This window comes from Podarcis liolepis (genome assembly GCF_965112155.1).
Source record: "Podarcis liolepis genome assembly, chromosome: 2".
Lineage (NCBI taxonomy): Eukaryota > Metazoa > Chordata > Lepidosauria > Squamata > Lacertidae > Podarcis > Podarcis liolepis.
In genome coordinates, this window is record NC_139555.1 from 117,775,278 (window position 1) to 117,793,598 (window position 18,321).

The window sequence follows — 18,321 nt, forward strand, 5'->3', positions numbered from 1 at the left end:
TAAAGAAGAGGTTACCCTTGCTTCAGCCTTGAAGGAGGCCACCACCACAGAGAATTATGAAAGAGAGGAGCTTGATGCCAGTCGCAAGGCCCCTAAGCCACAGATAGAAGTTGCGCATGCCATGGACGAGCTAGAGGCTACTCCGAGCCAGAGCCCAGTCTGTGGGGTCGAGTCAGTGCGTCAGGCCTGCACAGTGCACAAAGATCACCGAGGCAGGTGCCCAGGTTGTGGCGGAAACCATGAGCGGAAGAGTTGTCGTTTCCGGGATGCTATGTGCCGGACGTGCGGGAAGACAGGTCACATCGCCAGGGTCTGTAGATCAGCGGCGTTGGGAGCGAAAGGAGCACCTAGACTGGAGCATCGCAGACCGCCCACAGCAACCCATTTTCTAAAGGACTGCCACTACGTAATGGAGATCAACGGGAGGGTCGTGCAGTTCCCAGCGCAAGGCAAGGCACACGTCAAGGTGAAGATTGAGGGTCAGCAGTGCGACATGGAGGTGGACTCCGGATCTGGATTCACTATCGTGTCGGACCAGACCGCGAGGACATTCTTCCCCAGGGGTAAGTTGCCCCCTCTGGAGCCCTTCCCGGCAACCTTGCAGTCATACTCAGCGGGCAGCATCCATGTTATGGGAATGTGTGCCGTGAGAGTACAGTTCCGGGACAAACAGGCTGTACTCAAACTGGTGATTGCGAAGGGCAGTCGTGTTAAATGGGGAGCCTGTTTATTCCTGCTCTCCATCGCCCTCACCCACTTGGCCTGTCTTTGCCTTCCTCCCCACCATCTTGGAAGTCTGGGGAAAATAAAAGGCAGGTAGCACAGCAATTTTACAAAGGACAGCTTATTCCATGCTTCTCTTTTGGATGTAATATATAACATAAGACTAATTCCATGGAGGGAAGAGGGAATAACTCAAAAAGTTACCAGTTAGGAGCTTAGACAGTCATGACAGGCAAGTGTGGGGTTGCCGTACATATGGACTTTCCTTAAGGGCAGGGGGGTGTTAACTCTTGCCCTCCTGGACTAGTTCTCCAAGATCTTGTAGCTGAGCCAGCGTCCTTTTAGTTCAGCCACAAGAGAAGGGTTTTATACAGGACGTGGCTAGCTGAAGATGCTGCTCTGTTGCGATTCTCTGCTCTAGGCTAGCTTAGCTGGGTGCCTTAGGTCTGAGTCCAATGCACTAGAAATTTTTTCATGGGTTACTGTAAACCAAACCAAACAACTTGAGACATTTTGCCAAATTTTAAAAATCCGCCCGGGGAGAAATTTTAATCATGAAAATAGAGGACCTGTCTGAGAAAAAGGTCACATGGAAAAGCAACCCAACTCTCTCTAGGCAGGAATGAAACTCTTCCCTCCTCCAGCTGATCCTTCTGGGTAATTTATCTCCCCCCCTTCTGCACCTTCAAGTCCACCCTCTCTGCCTTTGTGGTACAAACAGCAGGGTCAGAGTCAAGCTGAACAGAAGAGACTCTTGACCCCTATGAAACACTAGTCCCCCGTCCCCCCCGGTGAATTGGGGTCTCCATGTGAAATTTACCTCTCAGAAGATTTCTGAATGACTGAACATCTGAGGAAGCAAAAAGACAGGCTTAACAGGCTACAACAGCTGTTGCTGTTGGGCTCTGCTGCTGGGAGACCAGCCTGGCAGGAGGTGGAGGAGGGACTGGGTGCTTGCGGGTGCCCTTTTTAACACACTTCACGAGGGGGAAATCGAAGCAAATCTAGAGAAGCCCCAAAATAACCTCTACAGAATTTTTTGAGGGATAAAAAAATGCAAGGGAGATTCCTTATACATGAGAACTGGACAAGATGAACATTGAACTGACTCTGCAGGATCCTCCTTAAGGGCTTTTGTAAGATATTGTAAGGCTCTAAGGCTTTTTCCTACCACAAAGCAGTATATACATTTTATGAAAGAAAGCAAAATCTATAAAATTAAACAAAAAACCAGGATAATTGTCTATAGGCAGGAAAGGAACTCAGACTGGTGTGCAGGTTCTTCGCAGGGACAAGCTCTGCCCCCAATCCAAGGCTTCAACCTCCCTCCCAGTTCATTCATGGGGCAGACAAAGAACCCAAACACCACTAGAGGACTGTTACCATGACTTACACCATTGATGGGGGTCCCAAAGTCTGCAGAACAGACTGCTCAACACCCATGAAATATTAGTCCCCATCCCTCCTGTCAAATTGTTCCTCCCCTGGAAATTTACCTTTCTGAATCGGTTTTCTGTATAACACAGCATCTGAGGAAGCAAAAAGATATAAAGTGTAAGGGCAACACTCTTCCACCTGAAATAAATATCCATACAAAAGTAACACTTCATAATGTGGCATCCTTAAATTCAAGCACAATTATTAAATATTAATTAAATTGTACAAAAAATAATTAAAAACAAGAAAATCATAGGAAGAATCTATGAAAATAACTAAAGATTTAAAACTCAGCAATCATAAAGCAAGCTTACAAATAAGAGAATAAAAATATTCAGCATGAATCCTGCTGGTCTCTGAACTTTGTCCCTAAATTGGGCTCTACATTGGAGGACTGGAGAGGAGGCAGAGCAATAGGAATCCCGTAAAAGGAGGCAGAGGGGAGATGGAGGCAGCCTTAACATCTTCCCCAAGTAAAGTGGTGGGGGGAATCATTAAAGCCAAAATTGTGAAACATAAGGAGAAGTGAAGTTTGATGAGGAAGGACAGGCAGAGCTCCCATGCAGAAGGAAACCCTCCCTCACAAACCTTCTACAAATCTTTAAGGTTGTTAATGTTGTGACGTGGGGTTTGTGATTTCAGCTCTCTTGACATAATATGCTGGAGACAGTTCTCTAGTAACACTTCTTTATTAAAGCAAACAAGACTGAAGACTGAGGAGGGGAAAGCTACATTTATAGGGACAGGGAACTAGCTAGAAAGGATACATTTTGGAGGGAACAATACCAGGCAATCACAGTCCTGCCTTTTGGAGGAAACCAATAAGACAGAGGATCCAAATACAGCAGCTTAAATGAACCAATAGTAGCTTTACCTTCTGAAACCAAAAGGCAGTTACTTTACCCTAATGCAAATACAGACAATAATAATACAGATATAAGATCCTTTGACTCAATACACAACACCCCTCCCCCCCTAGTGAGCACAGCAGACGTAATCTCTCAGGTACTGTGGGGTCCTACAACTTCTACTTGATCTCCTGTCAACGGGTGTTGCCGGTTCTGGATTGGGTGTTACCTGTGGTAGAGGGGCTGCTCTAGGGGTTTCGTCAGGAACAGATGGAGTCCCAGACATCTCAGGGTTCCCTACCTGTACCTCATCATCATGAGGACTAGCAGACCCTGGTTCATTTGCTGAAGCCCCTGGTGACTGCACCTCTGGGCCATTTTCACTCTGGTCTTGCAGCTCTGCGTCGTTAGCCAGGGATGAATTATCTGACTCCTCCCTGCTGAGTGCCCGGCGCCTCAGCTGATCTATATGTCTCTTCCAAACTTGCCCATTTTCCAAGGTCACATAATAGGACACAGGTCCACTAGCCCGGGTGACCACACCAGCCACCCACCGCGAACCTCGTGAATAGTTCCTCACCCAGACCAGATCTTCAGGGGCGAGATACCTTGTTGTGTCAGTCTCAGCCTGGGGGGTTGCTCTTGAATTACGGTTTGGCATTTTATCCGGGTGGACATAATCCAGCACCATTACCAGTCTTCTACCCAAAAGCAGCTCAGCTGGCGACTTGCCCGTTGCAGTACACAGCGTCGCATGCTGCAAAAATAACATTTGCGCGATGCGAGCTGACCAGTTACCCTCCATTAAGCGCGCAATGGATTCTTTGGCTGTTCTTACCATGCGCTCAGCCTGCTCATTGGAGGATGGGTGAAAGGGCGCGGATGTGACCCCTCTTATGAAGTTATCAGCCAAGAATGCCCTGAATTCTTGGGATACAAAAGCTGCCCCATTATCTGATACAATGGTCTCAGGTAACCCGTGGGTTGCAAACAGCTGCCTCAACACCTTGATTACGGCAGCTGATGCCATGCTAGGGACCATCGCCACTTCTAACCATTTGGAATATGCATCGACGATAACCAAAAAGACCTTCCCCTGGAATGGCCCAGCAAAATCTAAGTGCAGCCGGCTCCAGGGAGATCTGGACTGCTCCCACCAGTGGACTGGTGCTCTGGCCACTTCTGGCCGCACCTCTTGGCATGCCTTGCATGTTTGTACCCATTGTTCTATGTTCTGGTCCATTCCAGGCCACCACGCATAACATCGTGCTAGCGACTTCATCCTGACCATTCCCGGGTGTCCCATGTGAAGCGTCTCAAGAACTCGTGCTGCCTTGTCGTATAAGGCCTGAATTTGCCTTCATGCGAACCACCTGGCCACCCCCTCCCCACCCAAGTGAGCACACGGGAGAGAACAGCATCTTTCCTCGTTTTCTCAGCTATATCAGTAGCCGTTACAGGAGCCCCCGGAAGTGTTTCCAGCATCATTATGTGCTACGCTGGAGCAGGATCCTCATTGCTCCCGCCAGGAAGGGGCAATCGACTCAGCGCATCAGCGTGGCACAACCGTTTCCCCGGCACATGGGTCCTGGAACCCGTTCAGGAATATAGACCAACGCAACATTCTGGGGGAGAGAATTTGTGGCGTTTGTTTGTTCGGGTTGAACAGCCCTAACAGTGGTTTGTGGTCCGTTTCAATGGAGAAATGGCGACCGTACACATAATCATGGAACTTTTTGATTCCTGCCACAATTGCAAGCGCCTCTTTGTCAATTTGAGCATAGTTGCGCTCCGTTGGCGCCAACGTACGGGAATAGAAAGAGATGGGCTTTTCCGACCCATCCGGTTCCCTATGACTCAGCACCGCCCCCAGGCCGTATTGAGAGGCATCACATGCCAGGACCAGAGGTTTTGACTCGTCATAATGAGCAAGGACGCTCCTGCTGCTCAGCATTCCTCGCAAGGAGTCAAAAGCCTTCTGCTGCCCCTGCCCCCATCGCCACACATTCTTTTTTTGCAACAGTCTATGTAATGGTTCAGCTACCGAAGCTTTCTGGGGTAAGAACGAATGATAAAAGTTAATAAGTCCCAGGAATGACTGCAACTCCGTCTTGTTCTGTGGTCGTGGTGCCTCGATGATGGCCTTAATCTTAGCATCTGTGGGGTGGATGCCTGATACAGACAATAATAATACAGATATAAGATCCTTTGACTCAATACACAACAGTTAACAAGCATAATTGTGCCCTTTGGGGCTCATGTGCTCTTGCTTCCTCTCCCAATGGGGGAACTCTCAGGAGATCTTAAAGGCCGAAGCCCTAGATATGGCAGCTGCAGGGGGACGTCTGAGGAGGAGACGGCTCAGGCCTTGGCTCCACGGCTGAGAAAGAAGCCTGAGCAGGAGGCAGAGGGGGAACTGGGGGCTTCTTAATGCCCTGTGACTCCATTCAGAGCAGGAGAACCTCCAAAAGGACAACCCCAGATTGTGCAGACAGGGAACCACAAGGAAAAGGAGGTTTCGTATAACTGTAAACAGATGCACATGGGAGGAAAAAATCCTGACTTTGCTCTACACTCTGGTTCAGGCTTTCTTTCCCAGCATCACAATAAACATGGGCCATTCTGGAGAACAGGAAATGAAGGCTGGAGCACTAAGAAGGAAGGTATCCTGGGGTTACTCAATTCCATGCAATAAGAGCCTGGCATGTTTAGTTCTGAAGAAGAAACAGAATTCCCAGGGTGAAATCCTGGCAGCCAGTTTTCAATACCTTTAAATTGTTTAATTGCATCCTCCACAAAATCACAGGATTCCAAGATCCTGTTCCTCAGTTCTGGAGGGAAAGCCAGTGGCTTCTCTGGACTCTCTCTTTTCTCATACCTGGTGAAAAGAAAAACAGTGAATGGCCCCATTGTGGCCCCGTCTCCCTGATTATTGCAGGAGATCTCAATAACATGAACAAAGTGGAAGTTTATTTCCCAACAGGTTTATTTCTACCACAGATGAGACCTCAGTCCAAAACCCCTGAGGACAGCTGTCAGTGGCTTCGTAAGGATGCTAAACAGAACAAGGGACAAGATGTAACCCCAAGAGACAGCACCGGAGGGCTCCCATGGCTTCAAACAATGTTGCCCCCTAACAACTTTCTGGGAAGGTGCCAGGACTTAAGAACGTCATCAGTATGCTGATGACACCCAACTCTATCTGTTGATGGATGGCCATCCTGACTCGGCCCCAGACACACTGACCAGATATCTGGAAGCTGTGGCTGGATGGTTACGTGGGAGCCAGTTGAAGTTAAATCCTTTGAAGACAGAGGTCCTCTGGCTGGGGCGGGACGATATGGGATCGAGGGGGCAACTCCCATCTCTTGCGGGGGTGCAATTAGTGCCAGCACCGTCCGTTAAGAGTTTGGGTGTAATCTTCGATACCTCCCACTCTATGGAGGAGCAGATTACAGCTATAACAAAGGCGGCATTTTTTCATCTCCGCCAAGCTAAGCAGTTGGCCCCTTATCTCTCTCGCCCTGACCTAGCCACTGTGATCCATGCGACAGTCACCTCCAGACTGGATTATTGTAACTCGCTCTACGTGGGGCTGCCCTTGAGACTGACCCAGAAACTCCAGCGGGTGCAGAATGCCGCGGCGAGACTCCTTATGGGGTCTTCGCTGCGAGATCACATTCATCCGGTACTATACCAGCTGCACTGGCTCCTGGTGGAGTACAGGATCAGGATTAAGGTGCTGGTTTTAACCTTTAAAGCCCTATACGGCCTAGGACCCTCGTACCTACGGAACCGCCTCTCCTGGTATGCCCCACAGAGAAACCTACGGTCTGCAAATAATAACATCCCCAAGGTCCCAGGCCTCAGAGAGGTTAGGCTGGCCTCAACTAGAGCCAGGGCTTTTTCGGCTGCGGCTCCAATCTGGTGGAATGCTCTGTCACAAGAGACTAGGGCCCTGCAGGACCTGACATCCTTCCGCAAGGCCTGCAAGACAGAGTTGTTCCACCAGGCCTTTGGTCAGGGCCCAGCCTGACTCCCTCCTCTGGCAACCTGCACAGAATTTTGCTTAATTGGTTGCCATCAATTTGATTTTAATTAATTTTATAATGAAATATTTTTAGATTGTGTGACTATTTGACTGTTTGATTATTTGATTGTTGTTAGCCGCCCTGAGCCCGGCTTCGGCTGGGGAGGGCGGGATATAAATAAAATTTATTATTATTAAATTTATTATTATTAACGAGACCCCTGAGGTGGAATGCCTGCACTCCCTCCCTCCCTGAGCTTCTTCAGAGGATGTGAGTGATGTCCAAAGCTGCCCAGTGGTCAAGGAGAACCACCTCCACCCTCCCTTCACCCCCTCTCTCACCCAGGAAGGGCACAACTCCATGCCCAATTGGACTCTCCCTCCAGAGGCATCAAACAACCGGACTTTCACCCCCAGACCACCTTCAGCCTCTCACGCTGGAAACGCTCCCAAGGAAAAGAAAAAGAACCCACCCATTCTAGCCCTACAGACTGTCCCTCCCTCAGTGCCTCAAAGGGGATGAGTTACCAGAGTTGAGGGGCTTCTAGTTGGACATTGAAATATGTCCTAAACTCTTCCCAAGCATCTTTGGGACTTTCTCTTCTAGATGTTTGAAATTACCACAAAGTCCATGAACAGAAAGTGCAAGAGAAAGAAAAGAGCCCCCATCCCTTTGTGAAGTGATGTGGGGAGGGAGGGAGGAGGCAGTTGACCTTGAACCTTGGAGGGAGAGTTGGGGGGGCACAAGTTCAGAAGAGGGGGCTCTACTTTTACCTGTGAGGTGCTGCAGGGAGTGAGTCCTCCAGTCTCCCCCCTGCAGCCCCTGGAGGGCCATGTCTGAGGTTCTTGCATCTCAGCTTCAAAGAGTGATGCTAATGGAAATGAGCCAGATCCACTTACCTCTGCAAGGTCCTTCTCACATCCTAGAGGGGAAAAGAGAAGGGAATTCACTGCACACCACAGGCCACACTAGGAAGACCCCCTCAGACCCTGGCCCTCGGAAGTCAGTCTGCCTGGCACATGCCAAGGTTTAGGGTAGGAATGGCGGAATCAGCCAGTTTGGGTTTCTCACAGCTTTTATTTTTCCAGTCTGAAATTATGAATTGTTTCAATTTCAAGTTCTCCACATTTCCATATTTTAATAACTTTAATCCAATTTGCATTGTGCTATTCAGACAAACGTAAGCCTAAAGGATAATCCTGCCAGGGCACTGTCCCAGTCCCCAAATTTCAAATTCTATTTTCCACCTGGAAATAAAAAAAGCACCTGCAGCATAAAATGCCTCCAAAGGGGTAAAAAAACAGCTCAGTGTTTCTTTGGGCTCACCCACACTTCTGCTTTTCCTGTGCCCAGAAAAGTTTGCGCTGCCACTTTCCCCCAGGAAAAACCTGCTCCTTGGTGCAACATCAAAGCAAACATCAACCCAGAGAAAACCTGGCTGATGTTTACTCTAATTCAGCAGTAAAAAGAGGGTTTTCCTGGGGGAAAGGAGTGGGACAAGCAGCAGTCTGGATGAGTCCCTCTGTCTTGCACTTTGCTCACTGTGACTGAGCACCATTTTGGGCCAATCTGTATCCATGGGGAAGCGGATCAACCCAGAAGTTGTGGAGGGAACGGGAAGAGAAGCTTGGTCAAGAGACCGTCTCATGTCGGAAGGAGGCCTGAACGCATCCCAGACGAAGCCCCCCACAGCTGAAAGGCGTTCGGAGACAAGGCATCAGCAAAGAGCAGAAGATCAGCTCCCGTTCCATCAAGAATACAGACGAATCTCTAGTCTGCATTCAGGTGAGTTAAGCTTCCCAGGTCTCTTGGGTCTTCCTGTCCATTGCAAACCTGACTAGAGGCTCCATCAACTCAGCCCCTGCACTCCTTGCATACATGAAACGGGCAGCCTTTTCCTGGAGCAGAGCCCTGGACTGTTCCTGCCACCATCTTACCTGCAGGAGTTCACTCGCTGGCTGCTGACGCTTCTCCTCCATCTCCTGGATGATCCTCTCAAGAGAGGAGAGTTTCCTGGAGAGTCTGGCCAGCTGCTCATCCCTTCTCCCTGCAATCTCCTTCTCCACCTCTTCCACGCGAGTCAGCAGACGTTTTTCTTGTGCTTCCAGGAACTGGCGCAGTTCTCTGAACTTCTCCACAGTCTTCAGCCTCTCCGTTTCTGTTAATTTCTGCAAGAAAAGAGGAGGTCTGAGTGTGGAAGGTGATCAGCCTTCAAAACATGAGGAAGAGAATTGTGAGAATTCCACAGGGAGGACACTTCTGATTTTTCATAGACATGAAACCAACCTCCAGTTACTAAAGAAGTAAACCTTTATTTTGAGGGTAGGCCCTCTCCATTGCTGTTTCTGTTGATTTCTATTTTGCAGAGGGCTACAGCCTAAAGGAAGGAGCATTTTTTCCCTAGCCATGGATAAGTGGGATGTAAAAATGTACATATAGAAAGACAACTCTTTAGTAATATTGATGGCAAATCAGGATTTGGATTGACCTACTTCCACCCTCTCAGCTCACAAGTCCTCAGGCTTCTCATTCACTGCTATTCATATAATAAACAACAATGGAAAATAAACTCAAATTAGCTGCATTCAAAAGTGAATTTACCTAATTTGCTATTGCTGAAAAAGTATGGAGACCAAAACAGAGCAATCGTTTGAAATTCACACCTGTAAATTGCTCAAGGTTGACCCAGCCAGGTAATATTCACAAAAAATGGATTTATGAGGGTAAAGTACATATAAAAATATTTATACAAGGAACATCTGATTCATTTTCAGAATAATAAATGAATAAACAGACTGATATGGAAAAAGGAGAAATCGGGAGAAGCTGAAATGGGCAGATTTCCCCACCCCTCCTCAGTCCTGACTCAATTCTTCAAGTGCTTGTTCCCTCCCTAGTAATAAGAGTGGCACTTACAAGGAGGTCTTTGCATTCCTTGTCCAGGGCTGCTTGATAGGCCAGAATTTCCTCTCTCTCTTTCCTCAGAATCTCCAGGTGGTGAAGGATCTCTCCCTGAAAAGAAAAAGGAAAAACTCATGTTTGAAAGAGACGCACAGAGAGATGAATATTACACTGGCTTCTTGGGCTCGGTGGCCTTGCTATAATAGCAAAGTAGTTTACTGGAGTCTAGCGGTTTTCAACCTTTTTGGGTGCATGACTCCCTCGACCAACTACCTTTTTTCTGCAGCACCCCTGTCAGTATCCGAGTTAGGTTCCCCCTTGCTTATGGAGCTTGCAGCCCCTCACCCTCTCGAACACCCTCCCTTGTGGAGATAGAGAGGTTTGATTGAGACACAGAGACAGATGAATATTACACTGGCTTCTTGGGCCCGATGGCCTTGCTATAATAGCAAGGTAGTTTACTGGAGGAAATAAGAGTCTAGAGGTTTTCAACCTTTTTGGGTGCATGACTCCCTCGTCCAACTACCTTCTTTCTGTGGTGTCCCTGTGGGGCTCAGGATCCCAGTTGGGTCCCCCCCTTGCTTGCAGAGCTTGCAGCCCCTCACCCTTTCTCAAACACCCTCCCTTGTGGAGGGCTCTCTCAGCCTCCTCTCCCCTCTCCTTAGGAGTCCTCCTCTGGGTCTCTGAGCTGCCCCAAAGAGAGGTGCTTCCTCACGCTGCCCCACAGGGGCCTGGGACTTGTCTGTCCCTTCCCAACAGCAAGGGCCCCTCGCCAGTTTCCTTGCATCCTCCGAGGCCGCCTCAGCTCCTGGCAGCCCACACCCCCTGGCCAGCCCCAGAGGCACCATTCGCCAGCGGAGCTTGTAGCCAGGGCTGCTGGAGCAAACAGCTGGAGGGACAGAGGCCAGTGTTGCCAGCAGAACCCCTGAGCATCATTCAAGGCCCCCCAGGTGCCACAGCACACTGGCTGAAAAGCACAGCAGAACTGGGATGGGAAAGTTTTCTAGCGCAACAAACTAGTCTGGAGAAGAGCAAAGGCAGCCCAAGAGGCTAGAGCGGGGGTCAGCAACCTGCGGCTCCAGAGCCGCATGCGGCTCTTTAAAGCCTTTGCTGTGGCTCCAGGGCGGTGGCGAGGGGCGGAGGTGACCAGCCTGCCGCCCGGCGGGTGGGGCGCCCTAAAGCAGAGCGCCCCCCTCGCCAGGCAGACATCCGCAGCGTGGGAAGCCTTGCCGGACTTCCCGGCAAGGCTCCCCACGCTGCGGATAGCAGCCTGCCGCCCGGTGGGCAGGGCGCCCTAAAGCAGAGCGCCCCCCTCGCCAGGCAGACATCCGCAGCGTGGGAAGCCTTGCCGGACTTCCCGGCAAGGCTCCCCACGCTGCGGATAGCAGCCTGCCGCCCGGTGGGCAGGGCGCCCTAAAGCAGAGCGCCCCCCTTGCCAGGCAGACATCCACAGCGTGGGGAGCCTTGCCGGACTTCCCGGCAAGGCTCCCCACGCTGCGGATAGCAGCCTGCCGCCCCGCAGGCATCGGCCAGCCCCACAAGCTCGGGGGACAGCAGGGAGGCGCAGCGCCGCCATCCCGCTGTTCCTCGACCTGGTTCGGTTTCCCCGACCTGCTTTTGGGGGGGGGAAATAAAGGGAATTTTTTTTCCCTTTATTTCCCCCCAAAAAAACTAGGTGCGTCCTATGGGACGGAGCGTCCTATGGTGCGAAAAATATGGTATTTTTATAATGACGAATGCCTCATTATTAATTATTATTTACATCAGGCACTGATTATGATTTATGGTACACTGGGGCCCTAATTAATTTTCTATGGCATTTTGGGGCATTGATTATTGGGCATAGCAAGTCGCGGTCGCGTGGAATTTGTGCTTTGTGACCGTTTGAAGTGGGGTTTTTTTCTTGGGAGGCTGGGCGGCACGAAGAGAGGGATTATTTTTATAATGACGAGGATGACATTGGGCCCTCATTATTAATTATTATTTACATCAGGCACTGATTATGATTTATGGTTCACTGGGGCCCTGGTTAATTTTCTTTGGCATTTTGTGGCATTGATTATGCAGTCGCGGTCGCGTGGAATTCCACGTGGAGTTAGTTGCCTGAAGCCCCTTTTTAGTTGCTTGAAGCCCCTTTTTAAACTTAAGCAGGTGAAAGTTTGGTGAATTGCTGCCAAGGAGTGTGGTGGAGTTTCCTTCTTTGGAGGTCTTTAAGCAGAGGCTTGACAACCATATGTCAGGAGTGCTCTGATGGTGTTTCCTGCTTGGCAGGGGGTTGGACTCGATGGCCCTTGTGGTCTCTTCCACATATGTATGTGAGCAGGTCTTCTCCAACATGAACTATATTAAAAACAAGCACCGATCACGCCTCACAGATGACAGCTTGCAAGCCTGTGTGAAAATGAAGGTGACGTCTTACAGCCCTGATGTGCAGACACTGAGCACTGAGGTTCAGGAGCAAAAGTCCCATTAACCTGGTTACCTGGTTGTAAATTAAATATTTTAATTAGCTATTAATTTGTCCTTTTTTCTTGAGATTGACAGCTGACTGCACGATCCTGTATATATAGCATTAAGGCCAGAAACAATATATGTAGTGTTATATTTGTTTTAAATGTTGCAATGTTTTTGCGGCTCCCAGTTGTTGTTTTTTTTTCGGAAACGGGTCCAAGTGGCTCTTTTTGTCTTAAAGGTTGCAGACCCCTGGGCTAGAGAGACAGGGACAGAGCAGCGCTTCTCAAAACTTCACCCATTCCAAACCCCTCTTCTGCAAGCCTAGGGCTTTTCCACCCTTCCTCTTGGCCCCACTGCTCTGCCACTTAATTGGGTCAGATGGCAATTCAGGTTTTCTGCTACTGGTCAGTTCTTTTCTCTGCAGTAGCCAGAGCCCACGTGTGCTTGGACCACCAGGGGAGATTTAAGAGCTTCTTCCATTTCTGGGCCAAAGAAGTTCTTCCTGGGCCAGAATCCATCCCGCAAGTTCAAAGGGGCAGCTTCATTTCATTATCATTACTATTTTGTGGCATTTTTAGCATTGCATGGCACAGGAGCATTTTTGCACCACTGTAGTAGAAGAAGTGAATTATTTTAAAAGGGATTAAAAGACATTTTATAAAGTTTCTTCTGAAGCAGAATGAGAATCTTATCTTTTTTTATAGCACAGGTCCAATTCTGAGTTGTCATGGCAAAGTCACCTTCCCTCTTGTCTTTGCAGATGCTACTCTGGAATCACCGAGTCCTTTGCCATTTGGGATGGGAGATCCTCAGCAGACACCCCTCCCCCACTGAAACCTCATTGCACAGGCCCCACAGCACCCCCAGAATAAGCCTGCTCCTCACCAGTAGGTGCTTCCACTCCACCCCCACTCCTAAATCTGCGTCAGACAGATACTTGCGGGGCAGGGATCCTGCACTATGTGGTCAATTCCTGGCCACCACTCCCCGTCCCCCCCAGCTGATCCCTTGCTGCTCTCTGCTTTGCAGGGCATTGAGGACGCATCCTGCTAGCCAAAAGAGACTTGTAGTTAGTTGTGTACATGCAATTTACACTTGTAGTGTTCTTCATATGTACAAAGCAACCTGCTGGGGGATGTGATTGAGGTTAACCCTTTCTCTCCCTCCCACAGTCCCAGTAAAGAGTTGAAGCTGCTGTGAGTATTTCAAGGGAAGATCCCTCTGTCCCCCTGGCAGAGAGAAAGACTTCAAGTCCCTCCTCCCAGACTTGCCCTTGGCTGCTTTTAATGTAAGAAACAACCAATTAATGCCATGCCTACTTCGGACCTGAATCCACAGCTATTTCTCCCCCTCCAGATCCAGGGATCTCCTACCTTGTATTCCTCCAAAGCCTCTTCCAGAGGAATCACCTTGTGATTTTCATGTTCCTTTGATTTGTCACACACCAGGCAGATGGGGGCTTCATGGACTTTGCAGAAGAGCTTCAGGGGCTCCTGGTGTTTCTCACAGACTCCTCCTTTCCCTCCTTCCTCCTTTCCCTCTTGAAGGCTGAGATTCTTGGCTATTTCTACGAAGTTTGCCAGTTGCCGGTTGGGGATGAGGCTCCTTCTCTGGACTCTTTCTCTGCACTGAGGACAGGAAGCCTCTGCCTCCGATTCCCCCCAGCACTGAATCAGGCAGGATCGGCAGAAGTTGTGCCCACACTCCGGGATGATCACTGGATCCTTAAAATATTCCAGGCAGATGGGGCAAGTGGCTTCATCGCAAAGATTCTGGACCGGACGCCCAGAAGCCGCCATGGCTCCCTCACGAAAAGGACCCGAATTAAGTTTCACTTTCTCAGCGTTTAGTCAGTGGGTGTTTCCTTTCCTGGAAATGACTCAGGAACTCAGGAACCACGTGATTTGTTTATTTATTTTCTAAAAATAAAGCATGTTCCCAGATCTTGGCAGTTGCTGAATGTTTTATTCTTCATTGCTTCCCATGCTTTTGATCACACACACAAACACACAGGTACCTAGCAACTTGTGGTATTCATACAGTAACATTTTCATTCAAAGGCTTCCTTGCCCTTTTTGAATTGGAGAACATCTGCTGCTGCCCTAAATGGAGGCGAGTTCTGATTGAGCAAGCGGGACTTCAATCCCTCAAGACAACGCCTTTAATTGCACATTTATTCAAAATCCAATTGCAAATATCCTAGTTTAATGAGCGCAACGGAATTGATGAACTTGTTCCAGTGAGGCTAGCTTTCCCAAGTCTGCTGGCCATTCCCCCCCCCCACCCTGCCCCTTTCCCAGGGGGCAGCACCGCCCACTCTGGCAAGCAGAGCTTGAAACACGAGCAGGAGCGCCTGAAATTAACCCCAGAAACAACCTGCCAGCCAAGGCAGCTCTGTTAGGGCTTCTAGGAGTACCAGCCCATTACGGAACGGAGGGGGGGCACATAAGCCGCACACCACAGCCGTTCCCCGCCCCCCGCTCGCGGTCACACTCGGGCATGAGACCATCAGCTCGCTGGCAGGAGGGGGGGGTCCCCTTTTCCTCTTCAATGTCGCACCGAGCAGCACAGAAACCTCAACAATCCAGCGCTACCTTTGCTGCCTCTTTCTTTAAACCCGACAAGCCTAGGTGGGTGGACCCGACAACGGAACTCGATATTTGCATACCGCTGCGCCTGAGCCAATCAGCACGGGGTACATGGCACACCCACACTAGCACTGCCAAGCTACGCTCCCAGCCCCCTTGCTTGGCCGCTATTCCCCTCCCAAAACAGCTCAGCTCCTCCTTTAGCGGCTGAGGCTGCTTCCAACCCCCCCACCAGCCCCAAGCTCACAACAAGCCACGCAGCCGGGACAAACCTTGCCATCTTCGCAAGTCAGGAAACAACCATTACATTCGAACCACAAACGCCAAGCCCCTTGCCCATAAACTGGGAACCGAAAGGAAAAGACGCACAACTGTGGAAAAGCCTACGAAATCAAGGCTGGCATGGCTTTCATTCCTTGAAACTTCATTTCTCCTCTTTCCAAAGAGACTTCCTTTCCCCTCGGGCCCCGACACGATTCCTCACGCAGCCAAATGGGGACTCACAGACGGTTAAGTTGTGGGTCAACATATCAGACGACACAGCGATTCTTCAAACAGCTCTTGTTTATTCAGAGGCCAGAACAGAACTGAACTGAAGGGTTCAGCCGCCTGCTTATATAGAGCTCCACTACAGCGCAACAGGAACCGCTTTCTTTCTTTTTTAATACTTTTATTTTGCTTTAAACAAGTACATGTAAATATAGACAACCAAAATTACAAAGGAAAATTCCTTAATAATAATAATAATAAATGAAAAAACTACAAAAAGAATCGAAGTAAATGACACAGAACATAAGCAACTATGGGAAAGAAAAAAGAAGAATAAAAAGGAAGATGAGCCAAAGCAGGATAGTTCATCTATTGTACACTTCCGTCAAGCTCACAACAGATCATTATTCTTATCCATTCTCTCTATCTGCATTCCAAAGGAATCCCTCATCTTGGTATCAGGGAGAATTTCTTTATGCGGTATCTTTCTAAACATAGCCAGGTCTTTCTTGTTGAGCCCTTGTCCCCTAAATAATTATTTAAACATTCCCATTCTTCTTTCACCAATTTTTAGGTTTATCTCTTATTGCATCTGTCAGCTTTGCGAGCTCCAAGTACTCGCACAATTTAACTGCCCATTCCTCTTTAGTGGGTGTATTTTTATCTTTCCAGTGTTTTGCCACTATAACCCTTGCTGCTGACAGAAAGTGGTCGTCAGTCGTCAGTCAGGAACCACTTTCTGTAACTAGCCAATCACTGAACATCACTTTCAATCCCTTATTTGCATATGTGGACCTGAGTGAAAACTACCTACAGTATCCCCCTGCTGGCCCCAGGTGAGAACTACATAACACTGACAACGGAACGACGGTCCCAAGTCACCCCTGTTCCTTGCTTCCTCCTCAGGGACTGGAAATGGACAGAGATGGGCGGACTCACGTAAGTGGACACCTCACTTAGCGGCAGGCATGGGGTGTTTCCTTGAGCAGGGCGAATGTAACAGACCAGCTAAGGACCAGAGTGCACCTGAGCACGTGCAGAGCGCATATGCCCCATCACTGAGCAACTTCCCAGCCCCGTTGAATTTGTCTCAACCATTTCTGTACCGCTGGATTTCCATTGTCTCTAAGCAGTGCACATAGTATTCCGTACAATGATAAAGAGTGGAAATTATAAAATAATGTCCTGTGAGGTGGGCTAGGCAGAGCCCGTGACTGGCTCAAGGTCACCAATGAGCTTCACGCCCAAGTGGAGATTTGAACCCTGGCCTCCCAGGTCCTTGTCCCACACTCTAACCACTACACCACACTGCCTCTCAGCAGGTGCTTAGGGATGGGACTGGGGCTGTGATTTTACACGGCTTGGCATTATGAAATCGGGAGTGGGAGTGTGTGTGGGATCTTGGGCATCCATCTTTAAATGGCGTTTTCCGGAACAGCAGAACCTGAGTGGGGGATGTTTGGCTGTTTCAGGGCCCAGCGAGCGCCAAGGAGAAGGAGGGGCCTTTTGGCAAGGAGGAGGCATCCCTGACACAGCCAGGCCAGAGGACGATGTTCTGGCAAGTCAAAGAGGAGAACTGCGGCATTGTGGGCTCTCAAGGTAAGGAATAGCGTTTCAGAGGATATAATCTATGGTACTCCAGGTGGGGCTGAGCCACATCTCCCCTCAGCCCCAGCAAGCGTGGCCAAGGATGATGGGATTTGTAGTTCAGCAACATCTGAGGGTCAAAGGTTCCCAACAGCTGGCCTAGGGCTTCAGTCCTAATTATGCTTACTCAGAAGTAAGTCCCGGGGGTGCTTACTCCCAGGTAAGTGGGGTGAGGATTGCAGCAAACCCCACAAACAGCTCGGGCTGCAATCCTAAGCGTGTTTCCAAGGGGTCAGCCCCACTGGGGAGACGGCAGCACTTTCTTTTCATACTCGACTTTACCAGGGCCTATTGGCTACGATTCAAGCACAGTGGAATCTCCTGTTTCCTCCGAGGCAAGTCTTGTGTGTTCAGTGAGTCTTACCCCCCCGCCCAATAAACATGGTTTGGGAGTGCAGCTTGGGTTCCTTTCATTTGAACTTAGTGGGATTTAAAAGATGCTTCATTTTGGCTAGGTTGTGTCCCATAAACCTTAAAAATCTCTGTGTACTAAACAATTTAAATGTACTCTGCTGGCATATTGTTTATGAAAACAATCTGTTTATTTTTCTTTTTAATTATTATATAATATAAGGAGATAAAAACACAACAACTTAGTCCATAAGTCTATACTCATTGAAAACCACAAACCAAAATACCGTATTTTTCATCCCATAGGACACTCCGTCCCATAGGACGCACCTAGTTTTTTGGGGGGGGAATAAAGGAAAAAAGGTTTTCCTTTATTTCTCCCCCAAAACCAGGTCGGGGAACAGCGGGATGGCAGCGCTGTGCCTCCCCACTGTCCCCCGAGCTTGTGGGGCTGGTTGATGTCTGCCCGGCGCGTGGGGCGCTCTGCTTCAGGGTGCCCCGCGCGCCGGGCAGCAGGCTGCTATCCGCAGCGTGGGGAGCCCTGCGGGAACTCCCGCATGGCTGCCTAGGCTGCAGATGTGTTCCCGAAGCGCCAGGCGCTCTGCTTTCAGCGCGCCCGGCGCTCCGGGAAGCAAGCTGCTATCCGCAGCCTAGACAGCCCTGCAGGAACTCCCGCAGGGCTGCCTAGGCTGCGGATGTCTTCCTGAAGCCTGGAGAGCAAGAGGGGTCGGTGCGCACCGACCCCTCTCGCTCTCCAAGCTTCAGCGAAAGCCTGCATTCGCCCCATAGGACGCACCCAGATTCCCCCTTCATTTTTGGAGGAGAAAAAGTGCGTCCTATGGGGAGAAAAAT

General features: G+C 49.5%; 1 protein-coding gene across 7 annotated transcripts in view; it reads right to left on the reverse strand.

The window, feature by feature from the left end:
* Positions 1 to 18,321, reverse strand: part of LOC310701488 (zinc finger protein RFP-like) — a 221,327-nt gene that overhangs the window by 143,739 nt on the left and 59,267 nt on the right. For 2 of the 7 annotated variants that reach the window (XR_014523059.1, XM_083492449.1), the window contains exons 1-7: positions 13,768 to 14,388; positions 9,956 to 10,051; positions 8,977 to 9,207; positions 7,939 to 7,961; positions 5,777 to 5,886; positions 2,220 to 2,252; positions 1,544 to 1,573 (exon numbers count right to left, since the gene is read on the reverse strand). Coding sequence is in view for 6 of the 7 variants with exons in the window: in XM_083492449.1 (XP_083348575.1) it covers positions 1,544 to 1,573; positions 2,220 to 2,252; positions 5,777 to 5,886; positions 7,939 to 7,961; positions 8,977 to 9,207; positions 9,956 to 10,051; positions 13,768 to 14,193 (949 nt within the window). In the remaining variant the exon portion in view is untranslated. Of the gene's footprint in view, positions 1 to 1,543; positions 1,574 to 2,219; positions 2,253 to 5,776; positions 5,887 to 7,938; positions 7,962 to 8,976; positions 9,208 to 9,955; positions 10,052 to 13,767; positions 14,389 to 18,321 lie in introns of those variants that run through there. The other 5 variants (XM_083492443.1, XM_083492439.1, XM_083492441.1 and 2 more) reach the window with 4 other exon arrangements.